The sequence below is a fragment of the Phlebotomus argentipes genome, unplaced genomic scaffold (assembly GCF_947086385.1).
Source record: "Phlebotomus argentipes unplaced genomic scaffold, Phlebotomus argentipes genome assembly contig_6, whole genome shotgun sequence".
Taxonomy (NCBI): domain Eukaryota; kingdom Metazoa; phylum Arthropoda; class Insecta; order Diptera; family Psychodidae; genus Phlebotomus; species Phlebotomus argentipes.
This window is the reverse complement of record NW_026776145.1, coordinates 563,459-583,714: the sequence shown is the minus strand read 5'-3', so window position 1 is coordinate 583,714 and position 20,256 is coordinate 563,459. Positions and strand designations below refer to the sequence as shown.

General features: G+C 42.5%; 7 protein-coding genes across 7 annotated transcripts; 4 read left to right on the top strand and 3 right to left on the bottom strand.

Annotated features, from left to right (window-relative positions):
• Positions 1-73: 73 nt before the first annotated feature.
• Positions 74-5,561, top strand: LOC132258799 (elongation factor-like GTPase 1). The gene is made up of 3 exons (XM_059756285.1): positions 74-185; positions 253-3,291; positions 5,436-5,561. The coding sequence occupies exon 2, from the start codon at positions 269-271 to the stop codon at positions 3,287-3,289; it is 3,021 nt and encodes a 1,006-aa protein (XP_059612268.1). The 5' UTR covers positions 74-185; positions 253-268; the 3' UTR covers positions 3,290-3,291; positions 5,436-5,561.
• A 22-nt stretch (positions 5,562-5,583) lies between these two features.
• LOC132258808 (UDP-N-acetylhexosamine pyrophosphorylase) lies at positions 5,584-7,891 on the bottom strand. Its single transcript, XM_059756296.1, has 2 exons — positions 6,079-7,891; positions 5,584-5,785 (listed from the first exon to the last, which is right to left on the bottom strand). The coding sequence occupies exons 1-2, from the start codon at positions 7,395-7,397 to the stop codon at positions 5,596-5,598; spliced, it is 1,509 nt and encodes a 502-aa protein (XP_059612279.1). The 5' UTR covers positions 7,398-7,891; the 3' UTR covers positions 5,584-5,595.
• A 309-nt stretch (positions 7,892-8,200) lies between these two features.
• On the bottom strand, positions 8,201-11,743 carry LOC132255827 (transcription termination factor 2-like). Its single transcript, XM_059751998.1, has 5 exons — positions 11,536-11,743; positions 11,077-11,451; positions 10,077-11,000; positions 9,313-10,010; positions 8,201-9,247 (listed from the first exon to the last, which is right to left on the bottom strand). The coding sequence occupies exons 1-5, from the start codon at positions 11,633-11,635 to the stop codon at positions 8,357-8,359; spliced, it is 2,988 nt and encodes a 995-aa protein (XP_059607981.1). The 5' UTR covers positions 11,636-11,743; the 3' UTR covers positions 8,201-8,356.
• Positions 11,744-11,781: 38 nt separating this feature from the next.
• LOC132255858 (uncharacterized) lies at positions 11,782-12,175 on the top strand. The gene has a single exon (XM_059752032.1). It carries the CDS (start codon positions 11,819-11,821, stop codon positions 12,173-12,175), a length of 357 nt encoding a protein of 118 aa, XP_059608015.1. The 5' UTR covers positions 11,782-11,818.
• Positions 12,176-12,183: 8 nt separating this feature from the next.
• On the top strand, positions 12,184-13,352 carry LOC132255847 (protein AAR2 homolog). The gene has a single exon (XM_059752021.1). The coding sequence runs from the start codon at positions 12,184-12,186 to the stop codon at positions 13,291-13,293; it is 1,110 nt and encodes a 369-aa protein (XP_059608004.1). The 3' UTR covers positions 13,294-13,352.
• Positions 13,353-13,357: 5 nt separating this feature from the next.
• Positions 13,358-15,123, bottom strand: LOC132255837 (uncharacterized). Its single transcript, XM_059752010.1, has 2 exons — positions 14,799-15,123; positions 13,358-14,718 (listed from the first exon to the last, which is right to left on the bottom strand). Exons 1-2 carry the CDS (start codon positions 15,076-15,078, stop codon positions 13,358-13,360), a joined length of 1,641 nt encoding a protein of 546 aa, XP_059607993.1. The 5' UTR covers positions 15,079-15,123.
• Positions 15,124-15,210: 87 nt separating this feature from the next.
• LOC132264681 (E3 ubiquitin-protein ligase MARCHF5) lies at positions 15,211-16,878 on the top strand. The gene is made up of 5 exons (XM_059764963.1): positions 15,211-15,324; positions 15,383-15,588; positions 15,759-16,004; positions 16,080-16,276; positions 16,343-16,878. The coding sequence occupies exons 2-5, from the start codon at positions 15,433-15,435 to the stop codon at positions 16,683-16,685; spliced, it is 942 nt and encodes a 313-aa protein (XP_059620946.1). The 5' UTR covers positions 15,211-15,324; positions 15,383-15,432; the 3' UTR covers positions 16,686-16,878.
• Positions 16,879-20,256: the final 3,378 nt, after the last annotated feature.

Here is a 20,256-nt window from a genome sequence, read left to right as displayed (position 1 = left end):
TCGAGTAGAAAAATACGTAAACAAACAAATGCAATTCGATATCAGCTGATTATTGCCATGGCTGCCACACTCATCTAAATTCGCTTAACTTCTGCTAAAACCATTGCGTGAAGTGGCGGCCCTGCGTGTGACGTCAATTTCACAACATGTGAAATTTGCACCTCGTTGAGGTTACGCGTAGTAAGGTGTATTTTCCTGGAAATTCTGCCACTGATCCTCGGATAATCAATGTGAATTTTGTATTCATTTCAGAAAGAAGTCACCCACCATGCGTGGCATCGATATTGAGCGATTTGGTGAGCTGCAGAGACGGAGAAGTGTGCGAAATGTGTGCATTCTAGCACACGTTGACCACGGGAAGACAACGCTGGCGGATTACCTGGTGGCCAGCAATGGGCTGATCTCACAGAAGCTTGCAGGGAAGTTGAGGTACATGGATAGTCGAGCAGATGAACAAGAGCGCGGCATTACGATGAAGAGCAGCAGTGTGACGTTGTACTACAAGAGTATTCGGAGTAGTGAAGAAATCCTCATCAATCTGATCGACTCTCCTGGTCATGTGGATTTCTCAGGAGAGGTCTCAACGGCAGTGAGATTGTGCGATGGAGCGGTGATTCTCGTGGATGTGGTTGAGGGCGTTTGCCCACAAACACGAATATGCCTGAAGCAAGCATACATGGAGTGCTTGAAGCCAATTCTTGTGCTGAGCAAGATCGACAGGTTGTTTCTGGAAAAGCAAATGACACCTCACGATGCCTTCATCCACTTGTCCCAGGTGCTAGAGAATGTCAACGCAGTGTATGCCAGTATTTTCGCGTCAGATGTGATGGCGAAGGAGGACATCACGACCAATAGTGACTACACAAGTGCACTGGAGAATGTGGATGACTCGAAGCTGTACTTTTTACCAGAAGCGGGCAATGTAATCTTCTGCTCAGCTCTGGACGGCTGGGGATTTTCCATCATGCAGTTCGCTGTGATGTATGAGAAGAAGCTAGGCATTTCCCGAGAAGAGTTGGTGAAAGCAATGTGGGGTAACTACTACTATAATGCCAAGACGAATTCCTGTCTCGCGGGGGCCCAGGAGAAAGCCAAGAAGCCAATGTTTGTGCAGTTTATTCTGGAGAATATCTGGCATATCTACGAGACGATTCTTGTGAGGAAGGATAAGGAGAAGATGGCCACAATAGCTGAGAAATTGGGCATCAGCTTGAGTACTCGTGATCTCAGGAGCACAGATCATCGACAGCAACTGAAGACACTTTTCACTCAGTGGCTGCCACTGTCAAACATTGTGCTCGAGAGTCTCTGCAAGTACGTCCCAGCGCCATGTAGTATGCCTAGTGAAAAGGCTGAGAGACTCATGTGCTCCTTGAATCAAGACCTGCGATCTTATCCGGCGGAGACACAAATTCTCCAGAAAGATTTTATGAATTCTGATCCGGAAAGTGGTAACAAAATTGTGTTCATTTCCAAGATGTGTGCTGTGGATCCGTCGCAGTTGCCAAAAGATGATCGAGAGAAATTTGTGCCATCTCTGGAGGAGATTCAGCGCCGACGAGAAATTGTTCGACAGAAGATTGAAGAACGACAAGCTCTAGGACAAGTACAGGTGCAACAGACTGAAGATGTAGCCACTGAGGAAGACAACGAGGAGTGCAATGAAGTGTTTATTGCCTTCGGTCGGGTGTTCAGCGGCACTCTCAGGAGAGGCGATAAAATGTATGTACTAGGACCGAAGCACGATCCCAAGAACATTAATACGAATTCCCAGGAGCTGCCAAAGTATGTAACAGAAATCACCGTGTCAAATCTGTTCATCTTCATGGGAAGAGAACTGGAGAATATTGACGAAGTGTGTGCAGGAAATATTGTGGGAATAAGCGGACTGGACAATCACATTCTTCAAACAGCCACACTGAGTTCCAATTACTACTGTCCACCCTTTACAGACATGGAGCTCATCGCCACACCAATTTTGAGAGTTGCTGTTGAGCCTAAAATCACCCAGGACATGCCAAAACTCGTGAAAGGCCTGAAGCTGCTCAATCAGGCTGATCCGTGCGTGCAGGTGCTGGTGCAAGAGACTGGAGAACATGTTTTACTCACATTGGGCGAGGTGCATCTGGATAGGTGCGTGTTGGATCTAGAAACGCGCTTTGCTCGTATCGAACTGAATGTCTCAAAGCCCATTGTACCCTTTCGCGAGACAATTGTGACAAAGGCGACAGTGGACATGGTGAATGAAGCTGTGGTTCCCACAAATGATGACATAGAAAGTCAGATCGTGACAATAACGACGTCCAATAAGAAGTGCTCCCTGGACATCCTGGCATTGCCACTGCCAAAAGAAGTTGTAGAAATTCTGGACAATTCTACGGAATTACTGAAGATCTACGCGAGAAATACTAGTGGAGGATGTTTGCCGGACAAAACCATAAAGTCAATGAGGGATTTCCATGAGCAACTCTCTAAGGCCTTCAAGCTGGCCAATTGTGGCCACTTTCCGGAGACAGTGGTGGAGAGATTGTGGAGTGTAGGACCACGACGATGTGGCTCAAATATTCTGCTTAATTTATCAGATTTTCGACACAACAGCTTTTGGGAGCCACTCAATGTGTCTGCGCAGAAGTGCTTGGAGGAGAGCAGCTTGGATAATTCCTTCGTCAATGGCTTCCAACTAGCAACGTTGGCGGGACCTCTCTGTGAAGAGCCTCTTTATGGTGTATGCTTCATCCTGATGAACTGCAGCCTTGATGTGGATGATGGGGCATCTGATGGCAGTTATGGACCAATTTCTGGGCAACTCATGTCCGCTATGAAGGAAGGATGTCGTCGAGCCTTCCAGAAGCAACCACAACGTCTTGTGACGCCCATGTACAGCTGCAATATTGTGGTGAATGCTGAAGTTTTGGGCAAATTGTACGCTGTGATTGGTCGCCGGAATGGGAGAATTCTATCTGGAGATCTCACAGAGGGCAGTGATAATTTCTCAGTCACCGCTATAATTCCTGTGATTGAGTCCTTCAATTTTGCTCAAGAGATTCGCAAACAGACGTCTGGGCTCGCCTCACCGCAGCTTCTGTTCAGTCATTGGGAGGTGCTGGACATTGATCCATTCTGGGTGCCCTCCACTGAAGAGGAATATCTGCATTTTGGGGAGAAGGCAGATACAGAGAATCGAGCGAAGATGTACATGGATTCAGTGAGGAGAAGAAAGGGTTTGGCTGTTGAGGAGAAAATTGTGGAACACGCAGAGAAGCAGAGAACACTGGGCAAGAATAAATAAAGGTAAATTAATCTTTATGCCATGCAGTTGTTATCGGTGGAGAGATTGAATAATTTGCTCATGATTCATTAGCCATTTCTCAACCGCAAAAGATGTCAACTTGTTGGAAATTTCAGGCCCACTCTCGTATGCTCAAAAAGGTGACCCTGACACTTACACCACATCTTCCTGAGTAAAACAGGCATTTTTGACATTTTGGCTCCCAAGGTTTCTCAGAATGCTTCAAGAGAGTATAGTGAAATTAATTGAGCTTACAAAGTGCCATTTCTTCGATCACATCAGCAGTTCAATTGCCATTCAACTGAACATGGAATGCATCACAAATGGAGAAGTGAATGATTTCTTGTTCTTGGAGATACTGGAAATGCTTTGCTTGTTTGATCAGATGTAGTGTGAGACTATATGATGTAAGGGAACTGTGTGTTTGTAGCGATGGCATTGAAAAAGTGCCACATGTATTTTTGAAAGCATTCTTTACGCGACATTTCCGTACAACAAACATTTATGATAAATGAATGAATACTTTTGGGACATTTTTTGCACTTGTTTAATGGCAAAATTAATTAACCAGTGCGCTAACAGATTGGATGTTTTGTTTGTTCCATTTTACACAAGAAGAGTAATTTGCTTGAAATGAGTGTAGAAATGCTTTCTATCAATGCAATCTCACAGTTGATAACCCTATTCAAAGTTCCTTGTACGCGAGTATATCTGGTATCAAAAAAATTCTATTTGATTGTGTGATAATTTATTGTGTGTTGCTAGTGCCTCCGCGATAAGACAACGCCAAATAATCAATTTGCTAGAAGATACCCACTGTCTTGAGATAAATAACTCTCGAATGAATTATTTTCCAGAAATACTTCTTGAGATACTCAGCTTGATACGTTTGTCATAAAGTAATTTGAGAGCAAAAAATGCGTATTTTCCAAATACACAGATCTGTGCTGGTAATTACTCAGTAAGAAAAGACACTAATGTGATTCAGACACTTGCGATAATATTCTCTGCATAGATCTGTAAATTGTTGCCTGATAAATTCTTCTTTGTCGAGATTCTGTGTATTTGTGTGTATGAAAATGTATGTTTATGGTGTTGTTATCAACGAGGAAAATGTGTATATTTGGGGGAAAAGAGTTATCATATCCGCTGTGGAAATATTTAATTGACTTACTTCATCATTGTCAATTCCATTTCCCTTCGGCTATCAAGTTGGCAAATACTTTTGCAATGACAAAGTTTATAAGCAGATGGATTAGGTATTCGAGTCCTCACTACAGTTTTGTAGTACGTAAGAAAATCATTGAAGACATGACGAAGACGAGGAGAAATTTGTTGTGGTCGATCATCAAAAATGATCACACAAGATCTACATAATATTTTTACATTTAATTTATTAGTCGCTATAAAAAATTATTTGCTCGTTTAACATTCTTACTGATCAGTGATTATATTTGCTTCCTACCTCTCAAAAACACACAAGAGTGGGTAAAATTGTACAATTTTGATTGAAAGTATTTTTGCCATTCGTCTTTTTTCAGTGAAAAGACAACTTTTCGCATGTGTGAGTGATTTTTTGAGAGGGAGAAAAGCCACACATCCATATGGAAATATTGTATTGTATGTATAACAATAAATTTAGCCTAAACATTTTCTTGTATGATACACTTTGCTTTGTTTGTGGAAAGTAAGTCAATAATCAGTGTGAATACAATGTGAAGGGAATAAAAAAAAATTATATACAAGCCTTCAGGCAGATTTAACATTTAAAAGTACAGAGAATGAAAGAGAAATATTGGCAATATTGCATAATCGAAAGTGTTTAGCATTAAAAAGTATAATTTACAAGTTGGGCCTCCTTTTCATGCGCGGCTCTGAGTGGGTAAAAAAAGCATTGATGGCAAAAGAAAAGAGTATAGATATTGTAAGATATACTATGCAGTTGTATTGTTCCCAACACCTCTTATTACTTGTTTTTTTTCGTCTTCCTGCCAGTATAGGTCCAATCTCTATTCCGAAATCGCAAATTATTATGCAAATGAAATCAAATTTCTTAACGATTGCACGTTCACTCTTGTGACCTTTAGCCGCGGAGTCTTTTCCTAACATCTCATTGATGGTTTTTTCCCCTCATCTTCCATTTCAGCTCTGTGAGAGAAACCAAAAAAAATCTATCGACATTGTGCTTACTGGACATCGACGGCGATTAGAAAGTGTTTCTGCCCCAAAGAGAGTGGGAGAGACATTTCGATGCCATTGGAGTTCATACGACTGCAACTCGACGTCCCTTGTGCTCCACGGCGCTTCTAAAGGTGTCCGTTCAGAGTTTCCGTGGTACTCTGCAGATGCACAGGACTCCGGAATGTCTTCCCGTGAACGACTTGTGTGAGTCCTTCGCCACAGTACGAGAGTAGAGGTGATACTTCACATGCGTCACCATCCACGGAGCCTCCAGCGTTCTCGATGTAGCGCCGATGGAGACGGAAGATGTCTTGCCTATTGAGAATTTATTATTATTAAAATTCGCAGATTCTTACTTAAATCAACGAGTGTCTTAATGACTTAGATAAGTGGAAAATCCGATATATTTTTTTACTAGTTCTTATATATTCTTAGAAAAACCTTCCACTTATTGCAGTTTTTTCATTCACCCGTTGAATTTGTAAATAAACGTAATATATGTTAAAATAATTCTTTTGCAGTGTACAATTTTGTTTTTCTTATCAAGTCTTCACCCAATTTATCTCTGCTTTTTTCTTTTCAAAATGCATAACATGAAATGCACTTACCTAGCAGTTGATGGGCAGTCTTTCTTGGCTCCATCGGCATTCTTCAGTGCACTGAATTCCTCGTTGCGCTCCACTTCCACTACAGCAAACTTCTCGGCAAATTGGAATACATCGAAGACAAATTTCTCCACTTTAATCCCATTTGGCTTTTCAGGGGTGCGTTTCACGCCCTCCCCATCTACCCAGGGTATCTTCTTCTGGGCCACATGCAGCTTCAGCTCCTTCTCGTGCTCTGCAGCCACTCGCTGGAGGAATGCAGTGGTGAAAAAGTGATTGCATATGTTGCCAGCGCTGAAGGTTAGCCGGCCATCGGGTTTCCGCATTTCGGCTGACTTGGAGGTGATCTCGCTGTACTCCACCACCTGATATTTGCCGTCTACCACGCAAACCACACCAACGGGTTCGCTGGGTTGAGACTTCTCGACCACCTTGGCGGCACACTCGGCGCGCTGCTGGACGCAATAGCCCACAAAAATGGGATCGGCCACACGAATGAGGATATTGTCCACACTGTGAGCATGGAGGTACAGCACTCCTCTGTTCTGCATGTCGTCCAAAATGCCACGCTCGCAAAGAGCACGGTAAATTCCACCATTACCGTCAGGCGCCTTGGCCAACCGGTGGCGTTCATCCAATAAGATGCGGCCCTCAAAGTCAAAACAGGGCAAACTGCCCTGCTCAAACATCACGATGTCCTCCTCGCGTAGTCCAAAGAAGTCGTGCTTCTCGAAAAATCGTCTCGTCGGCTCCATTGTGTGTTCGCTGGTCATGATGTACCACGAAATGTGGCCCTGCTGACCAGTGGCATCATGTGCCAGGCGCTCCAGCTTGCGAATCCGTTCAGCCTGTATCTGGAACAGTGTCTTCCGGGACGGTAGTCCAACGTCGTACATGCCTTTGGGATGGGGAAAGCCCAAACGTGTGCCCTGGCCACCAGCCATCAGCAGCACGCCCACATGCCCCAGCGCCACCTGTCTCAGACCCTCATTCTCATACTCTCGCAGGAGTGTGGGATCCGTGCGCTTCACAGACATGCACATTTCCTCAGGCAGGGGCTGCAGCCGATCATCCAGCTTCTCGCTGGCGTCTTGCAAGCCCGCAATGGCCCGCCTAAAGATGTCCTGCACTTCCTCCAGATTGAACTCTCGGATGTCCTCTTGTAGCTCTCGCCTCTCATCGTCAGTGAGATCGTCCCAGAACTGTACCAGGTGCTCTTGATTGTAGCGCGCCAGGTGATCTCGCAACCTCTCGAACACGGTCATGCTGTCAGTCTGGGGGAAAAGCCTGCAGTAGAGGGAGCTGAACCAGCGGAACACCATCAAGGGATACTATAAGCACTGTGCACGGCTGATCCACACTACACGGAGACACTGCATAAACTGAGGAACAGACAACTTCTTTCCAGTCTCATGGGCTGTTGGCCTTTTCCACCGTCAATTTCCTCCCACTCTTCATCGTCCAAGCGGCTGCCATTCGGCACTTTCGCGCTCACTCACACGCTCCCCAGCGTCGTCATTTGCTCTCCACAAGGCAGTACTTTTACTTTTGTCGTTCCACTCCTGATATCACTCGAATCCAGCCACACTGTGACACGGGGCAAAGTGAAACACATTTTATTTTCCTCCACAACAGAACAAACACTCACGCCGTCACTCACAACCCATGAAGCAATCGTCATGGACTGTCGTTGGAACTCTCGCGGAAGAAGCGGACATTTCCGTTGTGGTCGGGATTTCACTTCAGGAACTCGCGTACGCGAGCATTTTAGCGATTTTAGCATATTTAAGATTTCTTGATGCCAAAATTTTCCCTATGCACAAGAAAAGCAAATAAATTTTCTATTTTTTACACTTGAAGGTGAGAATTTTTTTTATTCCATCATTCCATGAATTCTACTGAATAAGTTCCACACGATCCACAACCGACATTTTTCAACCGATCCTGCGGCGAAATATCGCTCTGTTGGATAACTCTTTGGATAACCAAAATGGAGTGTCGTTCATAAAACGCATTGTGCTTGTGACTAGAAAGAATTTACTTCCTGTGAGTAGACTTCTAATTGGAAAAGCTAAAACACATATTAAGATTAATAAATAAATTCAAAATCTCATTTAACAGACCTAAATTTTGCTTTATTAAAAAAAAGTTTGTATCATTTATGGAATTCATATGTATAATCAGTTCATTTCCTCCTTCACATCTTGATAGACCATTCTCTTTTCTGTTCTCACATTCTGATTTCTCTAGTTTTATCACATATTGGCAGTGAGAATGCGCACTACATGTCAAACAGTGTTCTTAAATCTTGGATTGTTAATCCAGACCCCATTTTTCTGGCCCCAGTAAGCACTTTGTCGGCCAATTCAAGCTTTATCTGCTGCAGCTGCTGAACACGCTCCTCCATACTATCAGAAGTGATAAACTTCACAATTGATACGTCTCGGATTTGGCCAATGCGGTAAATTCGATCCTGCGCCTGCATCTCCAGTTGTGGATTCCAGTGAGGATCAATAAGGAGCAAGTTGTTCGCTCCTACCAAGTTGAGACCAACACCACCCGTCCCTAGGGAGAGCAGAAGGATCTGCACATCGTGTGATGGATCATTGACGTTAGCCACAATCTCTCCACGATCCGAGATCTTAGTTGTCCCTGTTAGGACAAGATATGAGAGATTTCTCCTTTTCAGATGATCAGCAATGATGTCCAACACCGACGTCCACTGTGAGACGATAATCATTTTTTCTCCGATTTCGTAAATTCGCTCAATTTCCTCAATGACTGCGGACACCTTCGAACTGGGGTTGTCCAGATCAAAGATCTTTCTATCGTAACGTGCTTTTACGGGAGCACCAATACTGCCTTCACTATCATTCATATTCAGCTTGTCCACCAATTCCACCAAATTCACTGCTCTGCCGCTATCTTCTGTCGACTCATCAAATTCAAAATCCTCCTCCTGATTCTTTAGAATCAATCCAGGGTGGCAACAAATTTGCCTCAGGCGCAGAATAAGCTTGAAGATCTCCATCGTGCTGACATCTTTGCCTACGAGTGATGACTTGATGGAGTGAAATACCTTGTCAACATTCTGTTTGGCATTGATAATTGGAAAATCATTCTTTCGCTGGGTCATGTATTGTGAAAAGAGGGCTTGTGAATAGAGCAGTAACTGAAAAAAAAAATTAAAAAGATTAGTTAAGAAAAAAAATGAAATTTACTGTAAAAGATTCCCACCTTGGCATAGAGCGATCTCTCATCAGGAGTCAGTTGCACCTCTACTGTTTTTACCATCTTGGTTGGCAACTTCTCAAGTATTCCTCTTTCTTGAAGCTGTTGCTTTGTGCGGCGAAGCAAGAGTAAATTCACGAGTGTGTGAACTCTGGCATATCCACTTTTTGTCATCTCCTTATTGCCAATACATGAGTTCCAATAATTAATATCGTCAAAGGGTGAGCATTTCAGAAATTTTATCAATGCATAGAAATCCTTCAGACGATTTTGAATGGGAGTTCCTGTCAGCACCCATCTGTTCTCTGCTTCGACCTCAAAGCAAGCCTTTGCCATCGCCGTTTTATGATTTCTCATGGTGTGACCCTCATCAAGGACTACTCGGTGCCATCTCACTCCAAACAAACCTCCTTGATTTTTAAAATCCGAAGTTAGCGTTTGATACGTTGTCACCACTAGATCATATTTGGCCAGACGACGTGCTTTGTATTCTCGATTAGGTCCATGATGCAGATACCCTACAAGAGCACCTCGCTTGCATTTGGTCTTTACCTCATTGCACCATTGATCCATCAAACTAGCCGGGCATACGACGAGAGTACCTCCATGATACATGTTCCGCGCATCTTTCTTCTTCCACGTTGTCTCATCTTCTTCAGTTCTGTTGCACAACAACATAAGACTTATTATAGTCAACGTTTTTCCTGAAAACAAATTACACAATATGAGCATACATTAAGTTGCTAAAAATTCTTAATTTCAGTGCTTACCTGTGCCCATGTCATCAGCCAGAATCCCACCTTTCGGTTTATTCTGCTCTCTCCAAGTCATGAAAGATAGAGCATACCGTTGGTGTTCCATCAGAGTGATTTTCAGTTGATCTGGTTGTTCCATTAGCAAATCCTCCGGCGGGCGCTGCTTCAAAGACTTATGAATTTCAGAAATTGTCTCAATTGTGACTATCTCTCGCTTATGGAACATTTTCTCTGCTCGTTCAGTTCTCCCTGGAAGTTCACCAACAGCTCCTTCCTCCTCACCCAAATTCGCCGATACACCATTTTGGACTTCAGTCTCCGTGATCTGCAGTTTCTCAATGTGCTTGATTTGATAATCAATTTCCGTCTGCAAGGCTGCTGATTGAGCGGACAGCTTTGCTCCCTTATCCGGCAAACTTGATCCCATTTTACTTAACAGCGTGTTCTTGCTCTGCTGCTCTGACAGCAACTGCTCCAGCTTGTTTTTCTCCAAATCATAAACAGCTTGCGATACGGAAATCTTATTTTGCTCTGTTAGAGAATCATCAGAATCCAACAAAATCACATCGTCTTGCGAATGATCTTTCTCCTCCTCCTTTATCTCAGAAATGTCCAGCTGATCTAGCATTTTCTCAACCTGATTGAGCTTATCTGTATCACGCATTTTCGTGTATCGAGTGGAACTGAGTTTCTTCTGAATACTGCTTTCAAAAGATTTCTCCCGAGTCTCATTAGAATCATCAGGACACTCTGCAGCCATAGTGACTGAATTCGCATGTTCATATTGAGAAGATTCTTGCGTCTCCAACACATCACTTTCATCTTCCTCCTCGATCAGAATCTCCTCATCAGATTCCCCCTCGCGTGCAGAATAATCAGAACGCCTGATCTTGAATTTATCCATCATTATCGAAGAAGCTTTTTGTGATTCTGTTGAAACTGTTGAGCACAAGCGGAGTAAGGACATCAAATTTATGTCTATAATATAATATCCAATGTCCAATATTAAATTTACCATTTAGCATTGGTTCCTGGATCCTGTGGTTCTGCTGTTCATCCTCATCGTCGGCCTCGGAGAGCTGCTTATCCTCATCATCATCCTCGGAGAGCTGCTTATCCTCATCATCGTCCTCGGAGAGCTGTTCATCCTCATCATCATCCTCGGAGAGCTGCTTATCCTCATCATCGTCCTCGGAACGGTGTTTATCCTCATAATCGTTCTCAGAGAGTAGCCCTTCTGACTCTGAATCATCGATGGACTCCACTGGAGCGCGAATCCCAATAGATCTACGCGTCTTTGGGGATAACAAAAGTGGCTCGTCATCCTCATCACCAGACGATTCAATCCGAAAATTTTTCTTTCCAGGATGACGAACTATGATTGATTCATCTGAAATTGCAGAGGAAAACATTCTGAAACCACTGAAAAATTTCCCGAAAACGGTTATTCCATTCAAGCAACATTGAAAATTACCTGCGTCTGTCTCGGGAATTTCCACCTCTGATAGCCCTGATTCCTCTGATCCTCCATCTTCTTCCGACGATGAAGAAAATGCTAAAACTTTTCTCGACATTTCTCAAACTCTGGCACTTATATTTCTGGCAGAAAAGGCAAAATAAATTTCTTCACCTCGGCGTTCATATGAACAAAAGCAACAGCCATTTACTATTATAGCATCTATAAAATGTGCCGGTTGTCAAAAGTTGACAGTGTCAAAGTTATCCAAGATTCGCACGCAGCATGTAATTATCAAAACATGAAGACGCAAAAAAAGTCCAATTTCTCGCTAAAATCTGAGCATACAAGTTGCGAAAGGAAGAAAGGAAATCCTGCTGGCGAGCATAAAAGTAAAAATAAGTTGAAATCTACGCAAGTGAACTACGTGGTGAATCCGCGAAAGTTGAAATTTCTCACTAACAAAAGAGCTGTCGAGGAGAAGCATCAGCTGATTCGTGAAGCCAAGGAAAAGAAGCGAAAGGACATCGACAAGAAGCGGTCCGAGAAGATTCAGAGAAACCGCCAGCTCAGTCAGAAGACGAAGCGTGGACAACCTGTTATGAAGAATCAGATAGAGTTCTTGCTGAAGAAGATTCAGTCCAATTTGTCGCAGTAGAGACCAGAATGGATCAGAAAACAGCCCTGCAGAGGTTCCAACACGGAGCCTTCCTCATCATTGCGGGAGTACCCCCAAAGACAGAGTTTGGAATTGATTGTAGTAAGTTTGTTGTGGCAGAAAAGTTTCGAGGGGTGAAGATGATTCCTCCAGGACCACATTTTGTGTACTGCGCCTCTGTGGGGCCCTTTGGTGATGCTGCTCCTCGTGTAGGATTCATCCACTACTTCAGGGAGAGGGAGATTGTCATAAGAGAATGGGATCCGGAGACGGAGGAACTCAGAGTCCGTACGAAGGGCGATCCGGAAGTAGAGAAGCAATTTATTCAGGAGAACATTCTTCAATTTGATGAACTTCTGGCGCCCTATGATTACGATAGCCTGTCCAAGTGGCAAAATCTCACCACATATATCACACAGGAGACTGTGGAGAGCCTCTCACCAGCATGTGGAGTGATCAGGACATGTGCGGATCTACTATCTTGTTCAGACGATGATAGACCCAGAGGAGGAGGCACTTGTGGACAAGCAGCTAGCCCCAAAAGCACAAAGATTAATCTGCTTTTCGATGAAGACCACCTCCTGCCACAATTGAAACCAATTCCTGGAACTGTGCCCAATTTCACGGAGCTTCCTCCGCGCTTCATGAAGGAAGCAACTCCATCTGAGATCACAAACAGCTTTATGGACTCAATTGTGGCGCTAGACAAGCTGATTGAATGCTTCTCCAGTCAAACGACGCTTCTGTCTGAAGTGCAGTTTGCCTTTGCCCTCTTTGTTGCCGGATGCTCAACAGACGGATTGGCTCATTGGCGGAAGATTTTGGCTATTGCATCGAATACGGAAAAAGGCGTGCAAAAGTACAGAAATTTCTACAGACGATTCCTTCTGTGTGTACAATATCAATTACCTCATTTGCCGCTGGAAGTGATGCAACCATCGCCAGAGAATTCAGTGTATCAGGATGTTCGAAAGCTCGTCGCCAATTGCATACTCGGAAATATTCAAGGGGATGTGGAGAATTTCAAAAACTACCTGAGCGAAACGATGCTGTGGACTTTCGAGGATGTATTTGAGGACGATCCTGAAGACCTGCCTGTTGTTGTAGAGTGTCCCTAATTTTCTGTAATTCCGCGAGAGATGGAGCAAAAATAAAGCTTTTCATTGTAAAAAAAAAACTAATTTACTTCGCACATAAACTGCAAGACTCAATCAGGTGTTTGGGGCACACGTGATTTCCACAAATCTTGCAATACTTCCTCGTTCGAAATTGGCATACACAGCACTTTCCTCTCTTTGACTCCTCCTTTGAATCGCCTTCAGTCGAATAAATCCTTTGCAGAAGATCTTGTGGCTTTGATTCACTTGAATCATCTGCAATTGAAATTCTTTGCAGACAATCTTGTGGCTGCGATTGATTTGAGTCAATTGGTTCTTGTTTTATCTCATCAATGTTGGTCGATTGCAGCACTGATATATTAAAACTGGGCTTGTATTTCATGATTGCCGGCGAAATCAGACCTTCTGCCGCCTCAAGCAAAAAGCTGGACCTCTGACTCCGCTTCAATGGGTATTTACTCTGTTCTGAATTATTTATGCGATACAACAGAAAGGCCGCTACCCCGACCACGTCTAATATGTTACAGAAAAATCTGAATGTCCATTTGCGAGAAGATCTCTTGCACGAATATTTGTTTACCATTTCATTCATGAGTTGGGTTCCAGTTTTCAAGTTATTCATTTGTGTCAAATGATTTGCTTTCTTCCCCATTTTCGCTTGTTTTTTTACTGGAAGGACTTTTTCTCGTTTCTTGGTGATTGTGCGAATTGTTAAGCCCTTCTTCTCCAACTTTTGCTCCAATTTCGGTGAGGACAATTTCCTGTCGTATGTAATATTTCTGTTGAAATACTGTCCTGCCAAATCCACAATAGCAGTATGTCCAAAACTTGTAGCTCTGTTCTTCACATTCTCAATGCAAGGAAATCCTTTCAATGGAAATCCCGTGGAGGAATCATTGATCCAATAAATTATCATCCCGTAATTGCCCGACTTATGATGCATATTTTGAAGGAAAGAACATTTACCTTTGAAGTTCACAAACTGCTTGTCGACAGTGAGATTCAATCCAGGTTGAAAATATCGACTCAAGGACTCGTTGAAGACTTCCCACACTTCTCTGATGGGGTCTAGTTTATCCGCAACAAAGAGATTGTCATCAGAACTTTCGTCACTGAAGCGAAGAAAGCGGAGAATTTGCTTGAATCGATTCTGTGACATTGCGGCTCTGAACATGTTATTGCCGTGACACTTATCCCAAATCATCGCAATGGAATCATCTTTCATGTGACGAACGCCACCAAGGAACAAAAGTCCGATGAATGCTGACATCTCTTCTGCATCAATTGGCTTCCAAGAGCATGAAGCTGATGTTCCTTTTGTAGAATCCTCCCGTTCTGCTTCAGCATTAGTATGAATTGTCACAATACTAATGATATCCCTCAAATAAAGATTCATGTAATCAGCAGGTACATTCAATATTGTTCCTGGAAATAGTAACATAAGGAAGCCATGAATAAAGAAAGAGAATATTTAGTAAATTGCTTCTCCCAAAGTTTCTATATACCAGGAGGAATAGCCTCAGCGATGATGGAGTAATCTGTAGAGATCTCAGTCGGACTTGGGGGCGCTTCGGCCAGAGGATCTGTTTCTTCCTCGTCATCGTCGTCCTTTTCATCTTCAACGAAAATACTCTCCTCACTTTCCCCGTGGTATTCCATTTCCTCATCAGAGAAATCCTCTTCCTCAGATTGTTCCATCACCTCTTCTGCCCCTAATTCCCTATCCAGGGCCTCACGAGCCTGAATACACATTTCAATGTCGGAAAAATAGCGGCTCCTTTTCATTTTCACGTACTTTCAGTGTCACATTTCTCCTTGTTTTCTTCAAAACAACTTGGATAATCCCAAATATTTTATGGTCAATTTACCATGGGTCTCGCATGGTGGCTCTGTCGTCGTGAAGAAGTTGTCAGTCATCATTGCATCTGGATAGCGAATAAAAACATCGTCAGATAAATTGTGTTGTTCTCTGAAAAATTGGGAAAATCCATATTATCACTCCTCTTTTACGTGAAATTGGAATGTTATAGCGTATGTATAAAGTTTCAGTATAGAGTAAAACAGAATATTTGATTGTTATTCTCTGTAGTGGGGACAACAAGGAAACTTTGACGACATTGCATCAGCCCATGAAAAAATATGTCAGAATTAGATGCATCCGCCACAGAGTCTCAGGAATTGGGCTCTAACAAACGCGAAGACGGACGATATTGCTGGGTGTGTTTTGCCACAGACGATGATGATGCACTTGCCTTGTGGGTGCAGCCATGCAAATGCAAAGGAACCACCAAATGGGTGAGTAACCTTCCGGAAAGTGACCGGATAAGATTTGTACAGGACAGCATTACTTGTTTTCCATCTATACAAACCCTCACACTTTCACACCGAGTTCGTTAAATCCTAAATTGTTGAGGAGCTTCACAAAGTAACGATAATATTAAATGATTTTGTGAATAATTGGGCAGGTTCACCAAGTTTGCCTGCAGCGTTGGGTTGATGAGAAGCAGAAGGGCAACTCCCTCAAATGTGTGGTGTGCCCACAGTGCCAGACGGAGTACATAATAGTCTTCCCCAATATGGGACCTATGGTGAACTTCTTGGAAATAGTTGACACGCTCATCAAGCGCCTGAGTCCCTTCTTGGCTGCTGGTGTGGTTGTTGGTTCCCTGTATTGGACGGCCGTTACTTACGGGGCCATAACTATTTTGCAGGTAAGCACCTCAAAATTACACTTGAATACTCTCTCATTCATGAAAATGTGATGGAAACTGAGGAACATCTTGCAGGTGGTTGGCCACAAGGAGGGGTTGTCCGTGATGGAGAACTCTGACCCGCTCGTTCTACTAATTGGACTCCCGGCTATTCCAGTTGGCTTGGTGTTGGGCAAAATGATCCGATGGGAAGATGCTATTCTGCGATTCCTCCAGAATCGACGAACGGTTGCCCGAAAATTCCCCCTCCTGAACTTGGTTCTTCCTATTAGGTAGGATAAAATGACTTTTCCGATTGTTTTGAATATCGGGTCATATTGTTTTGACTTCATTTGCAGTGACAGCGAGGAGAATGTACCCAGCGAAAGCTCATCCGCAGCACCAATTCTGTCAGATCCCGTTTCCGCCACCAGGATTCTCTGTGGAGCCATTCTTCTGCCTACCGTGTCTTCAATAGTGGGCCGTATTTTCTTCGAGTCAATTCAAAATAATTTGCATCGCACTATTATTGGTGGATTGGCGTTTATCACTGTGAAGGGTGCCCTAAAGATTTACCACAAGCAGCAGCAATTTGTGAGGAAGAAGCAACGAAAGATTCTGGACTACTGCGATGAAAATGTGTCGGCGTATGTAAGTAAAAATCCTAGATCAACTCGCTCAACTCAGGCCTCACAATTGTAAGCTGTTTGACAATGGGACGAGCATCAATCGTTGGATATTGTATATGTGGAGAAATTATTTTGCGATGAATTGAAACACACATGATTAAAAAAAATTAATATTTTAATTATGTCAGAAGGCACATAAAAACTATTTCGCTGTTAAATAATACTTTTTTTTACTCGAAATCACAGCAAGGCGTTTTCCGGGATAATTGTTGCATCCCCGGTAATAAGGAGCAGAGAAGATTATTAATAGAATAATTTGTATGCAATATTTTGTGAGATAATTTCTTCGTAGATTCATAAGTGAATGATTAACTAGAGCACGTGGCAAATATTGGTCCCATGACGAATTGAATTATTAATAGTAGCGCCAATTACGCTTAATATTTTAAAACGATGTGCACGTTTAGTGAGCCCAGTTAATTATTCACACTTTGAAACTGAGTTGATGTGATTTAATTCAGTAGATAAGATAGGAAATTCAATTGACACGTAATTTCCTCATGTCAATCAGCACTGTCTTAGTTGATGCCTTATCTAATTGTTATTCCAAAGCGGATTTTCTTTATCGCTATTTTTTCATTCTTACGGGTCATTGATCTGTAGAAAATCAATTAGTTGGTTTCTTTTTTTTTCACTGCCCAAAGCGCACGATCGAAAGGGAAAAGAGGCAAAAGAAAATGCTTGTAAGTTGATTAGGCGGAAAATTGGAGTACATAGGTGAAAATTAAGGAAATTCTTTTCTCCAAGGCTCAAAATGGAAATAACCATTTATGTCTGCTTTCTCTTATCCTTTTACTGATTCTTCTTCTTCTGAAGCGGCAAAGCCATTGAGTTGATGGGGACTTCATTGCTTAATTTGAGTCAACGAGAGGCAAGATTTAAAAGGATGGAAAAAGGGATGACGCAATAAAAGACGGGGGAAATCTGATAAATCCTCGGTGCAATTTTCGTACAGCGTGAATTTTCATGAATAGATAACACGAGTGAATGATTATTGGGGAGGCAAATACAAATGCCATAATAATTTGATGCGAAACGGTACAATTGCTCCAAAGAATGTATATGTGGGAGCAGCGAGGGTTGAGTTATTTGGGTGGGCATCGTAAAGATGGATTCGCATTTAGATAGAGCTCCTTGCCCGACTCGAGTGGATAAACTATTGGCGGAGGAGGAAATGTGTGCGGGCGAGGTAGAGGGACATGTTCTGGGTGTCGCAGACACTCAGGCCCACAGTGTGAGGTTAATTTTCCGGTCGACTTGATGATAATAGGGCGAATAGTACAATGAGGCGAGCGCACTTGTAAGGAAGATTTTTTGGGCGAAGGGTTGCCACAACCAAAGAGGGATATGTTCACGCGTGACAGTGATCCTGAGGAGTGGGAGAGAGGGTAAGTGGTAAAATGGGAAGGAAATGGGATTCCAATAAACGATCCGCACTCGCATTAACTCAATTTAAATCTTAATCCTCAATCCGACTGTCTCGATTCCACGCTGACTCGACCTTCCCCTTTACACCAATACTGAACTAATAGTGGAAAGAAATTATGGAAAATATTCTCACCATTTAATTCGTAATTTATATTTTGGCTGAGTCGCAATTTTACACTTCAATTACTGGCAAATCAATTCAATCAAACAGATTTCATGCTTAAATTTTTATGCATCTCATTTGCATACAACTGAATGCAATTAGGGTTACTTGTTGGGGTGTTTTCCGATGATGTTCTCCACACCCGATTAGGTTTATGGGACAATACAGAATCATTCAAATGCCACTTCTTTTGATGATATTCCATTTTGAGAAGATTTCACGCTCATATAAGTTCAATGAAATACACATTTTGATCTATATCTGTTAATTGAGAGCTTCAATTGGGAATGAAATAAGTCCGTATTTTGATAATTGAGTAACATATTCTAATTTTGGATAAATATTTTTGTCTTGAATTCTTGTTGTTCTGATGTTAAACAAGTATTTTTCATGGAAAACTCTTAAGTATGCTGGTCAGAGGTTGTTATAAGTCTCTAATAATCATCGCTGAGAGAATCAACTATACATCTCCGGAATCATCAGAATGATAGAGGCCAGAGATGAATTTGTGTGCGTGATGAAGAGGTACTGTAACTGTATTCATAACATTTAGAAAAAAAATGTAAGTTAACTATGTGACATATGACACATAAGAATGAAGCATTGGAGTTGACTTGAAAATTTCACGCTCGTGTTCCTCAGAGTCTCAGATATGGAGTGGAGCGTCCTAATAAATCTGCAGCTGGTCTTTTTGTTGCTTAGCCACACCTCATCAGTGGCCATATAATTGATGTCGTCCTAGTGGAATGGGAATCAATAGAAAAGGGACAATTTTGATCCTCAGAGCCAAAAGCAGGCCGATAAATCTGCACGGGCAATAATTGAATGTTTATCACAAAACTCTCGCCACATTGGATTAAACTTGAAGCGCACAACGTTCATTCTTCATCCCATTTAGCCAGGCTCTCGTCCTTTTGATGTGAACGCCGATATTCGCCATTGTTGCGTATTCACGGGAATTACTGAGGGTGTACAAGTGTGTCAAGAAGACACAAGTCTCTCCCTCGTGTTTTGACTCAATCAACCCCCGGGGTGGCGGGGTTGTTATAGAGAAGATGATTCCCATACAACCGTGAAGATTGCCGATTTTCCGCCTGCAACAACTATTGTGCGTGTTTGCTGATCGGTTCCTGGGGATGCAAACAAGTGACGCACGTGTACAAATTAATCTCAAATTAGAGTGAATTAAGTGAGAGTCGCTGTAGCGTCGCTCTGACCCGTGATTCTTCTCTCTTTCACCACCGTCAATCGCTTTCCCATCAGCTCACCAACCCTCAGTGTGGACGCTAAAGAGCGTCCCTTTGTTGGTGGTACATTACAATAATTTCACACAGGCAGTGCCACAAACAAGTGAATCTGAATTTCAATTGTGAATGAAGAGGAATAAATTGAATGGTGAAGATGATAAGAGATCCTCCACAGCACAATGTCAATAGAATGTGGAAAAGCTGCCCTGATAGATTAGATCTGGCGTCTGCATAAGTTTTTTCAAGTGTCTTCCCTAAATACCAATTTAATCTCATTTTGCCAAACTCCCCGAAAATGTTATTAGTAAAGTCACCCCCGCAATTGATGGATTATTTTTCCCGGGCCAAAATGTGAGTAAGGGCAGAGAGGAAAGCCAGAACGCAACCGAAGAGAGCAAATAATCACTTTTCTGTACACAATGATAAAATGATGAAAAGCCCAATTCAATTTCTCACACTCAAATCTACACTCGAGGAACCAGAATCAAGTGGATATTAGAATTATTAAATATGAGTTTTCAATATCGTCGACATCTATTTACATAGCTGAGTGGCGCTTGATTAGAAAATATAATCTCAATGGGAAAATTTTCAGTGCTGCCCTCGAAGGGTCTTTTTGATGGGGTGAATATTTTATTTCTGCCTGGTATTTTAATCTAATACGTCAGATATTAAGAGTCAGGGAAATATAATTTGACTAAAGTGCCACAATATAGACTCTAAAATCACATCTTCACTCAAAAGTT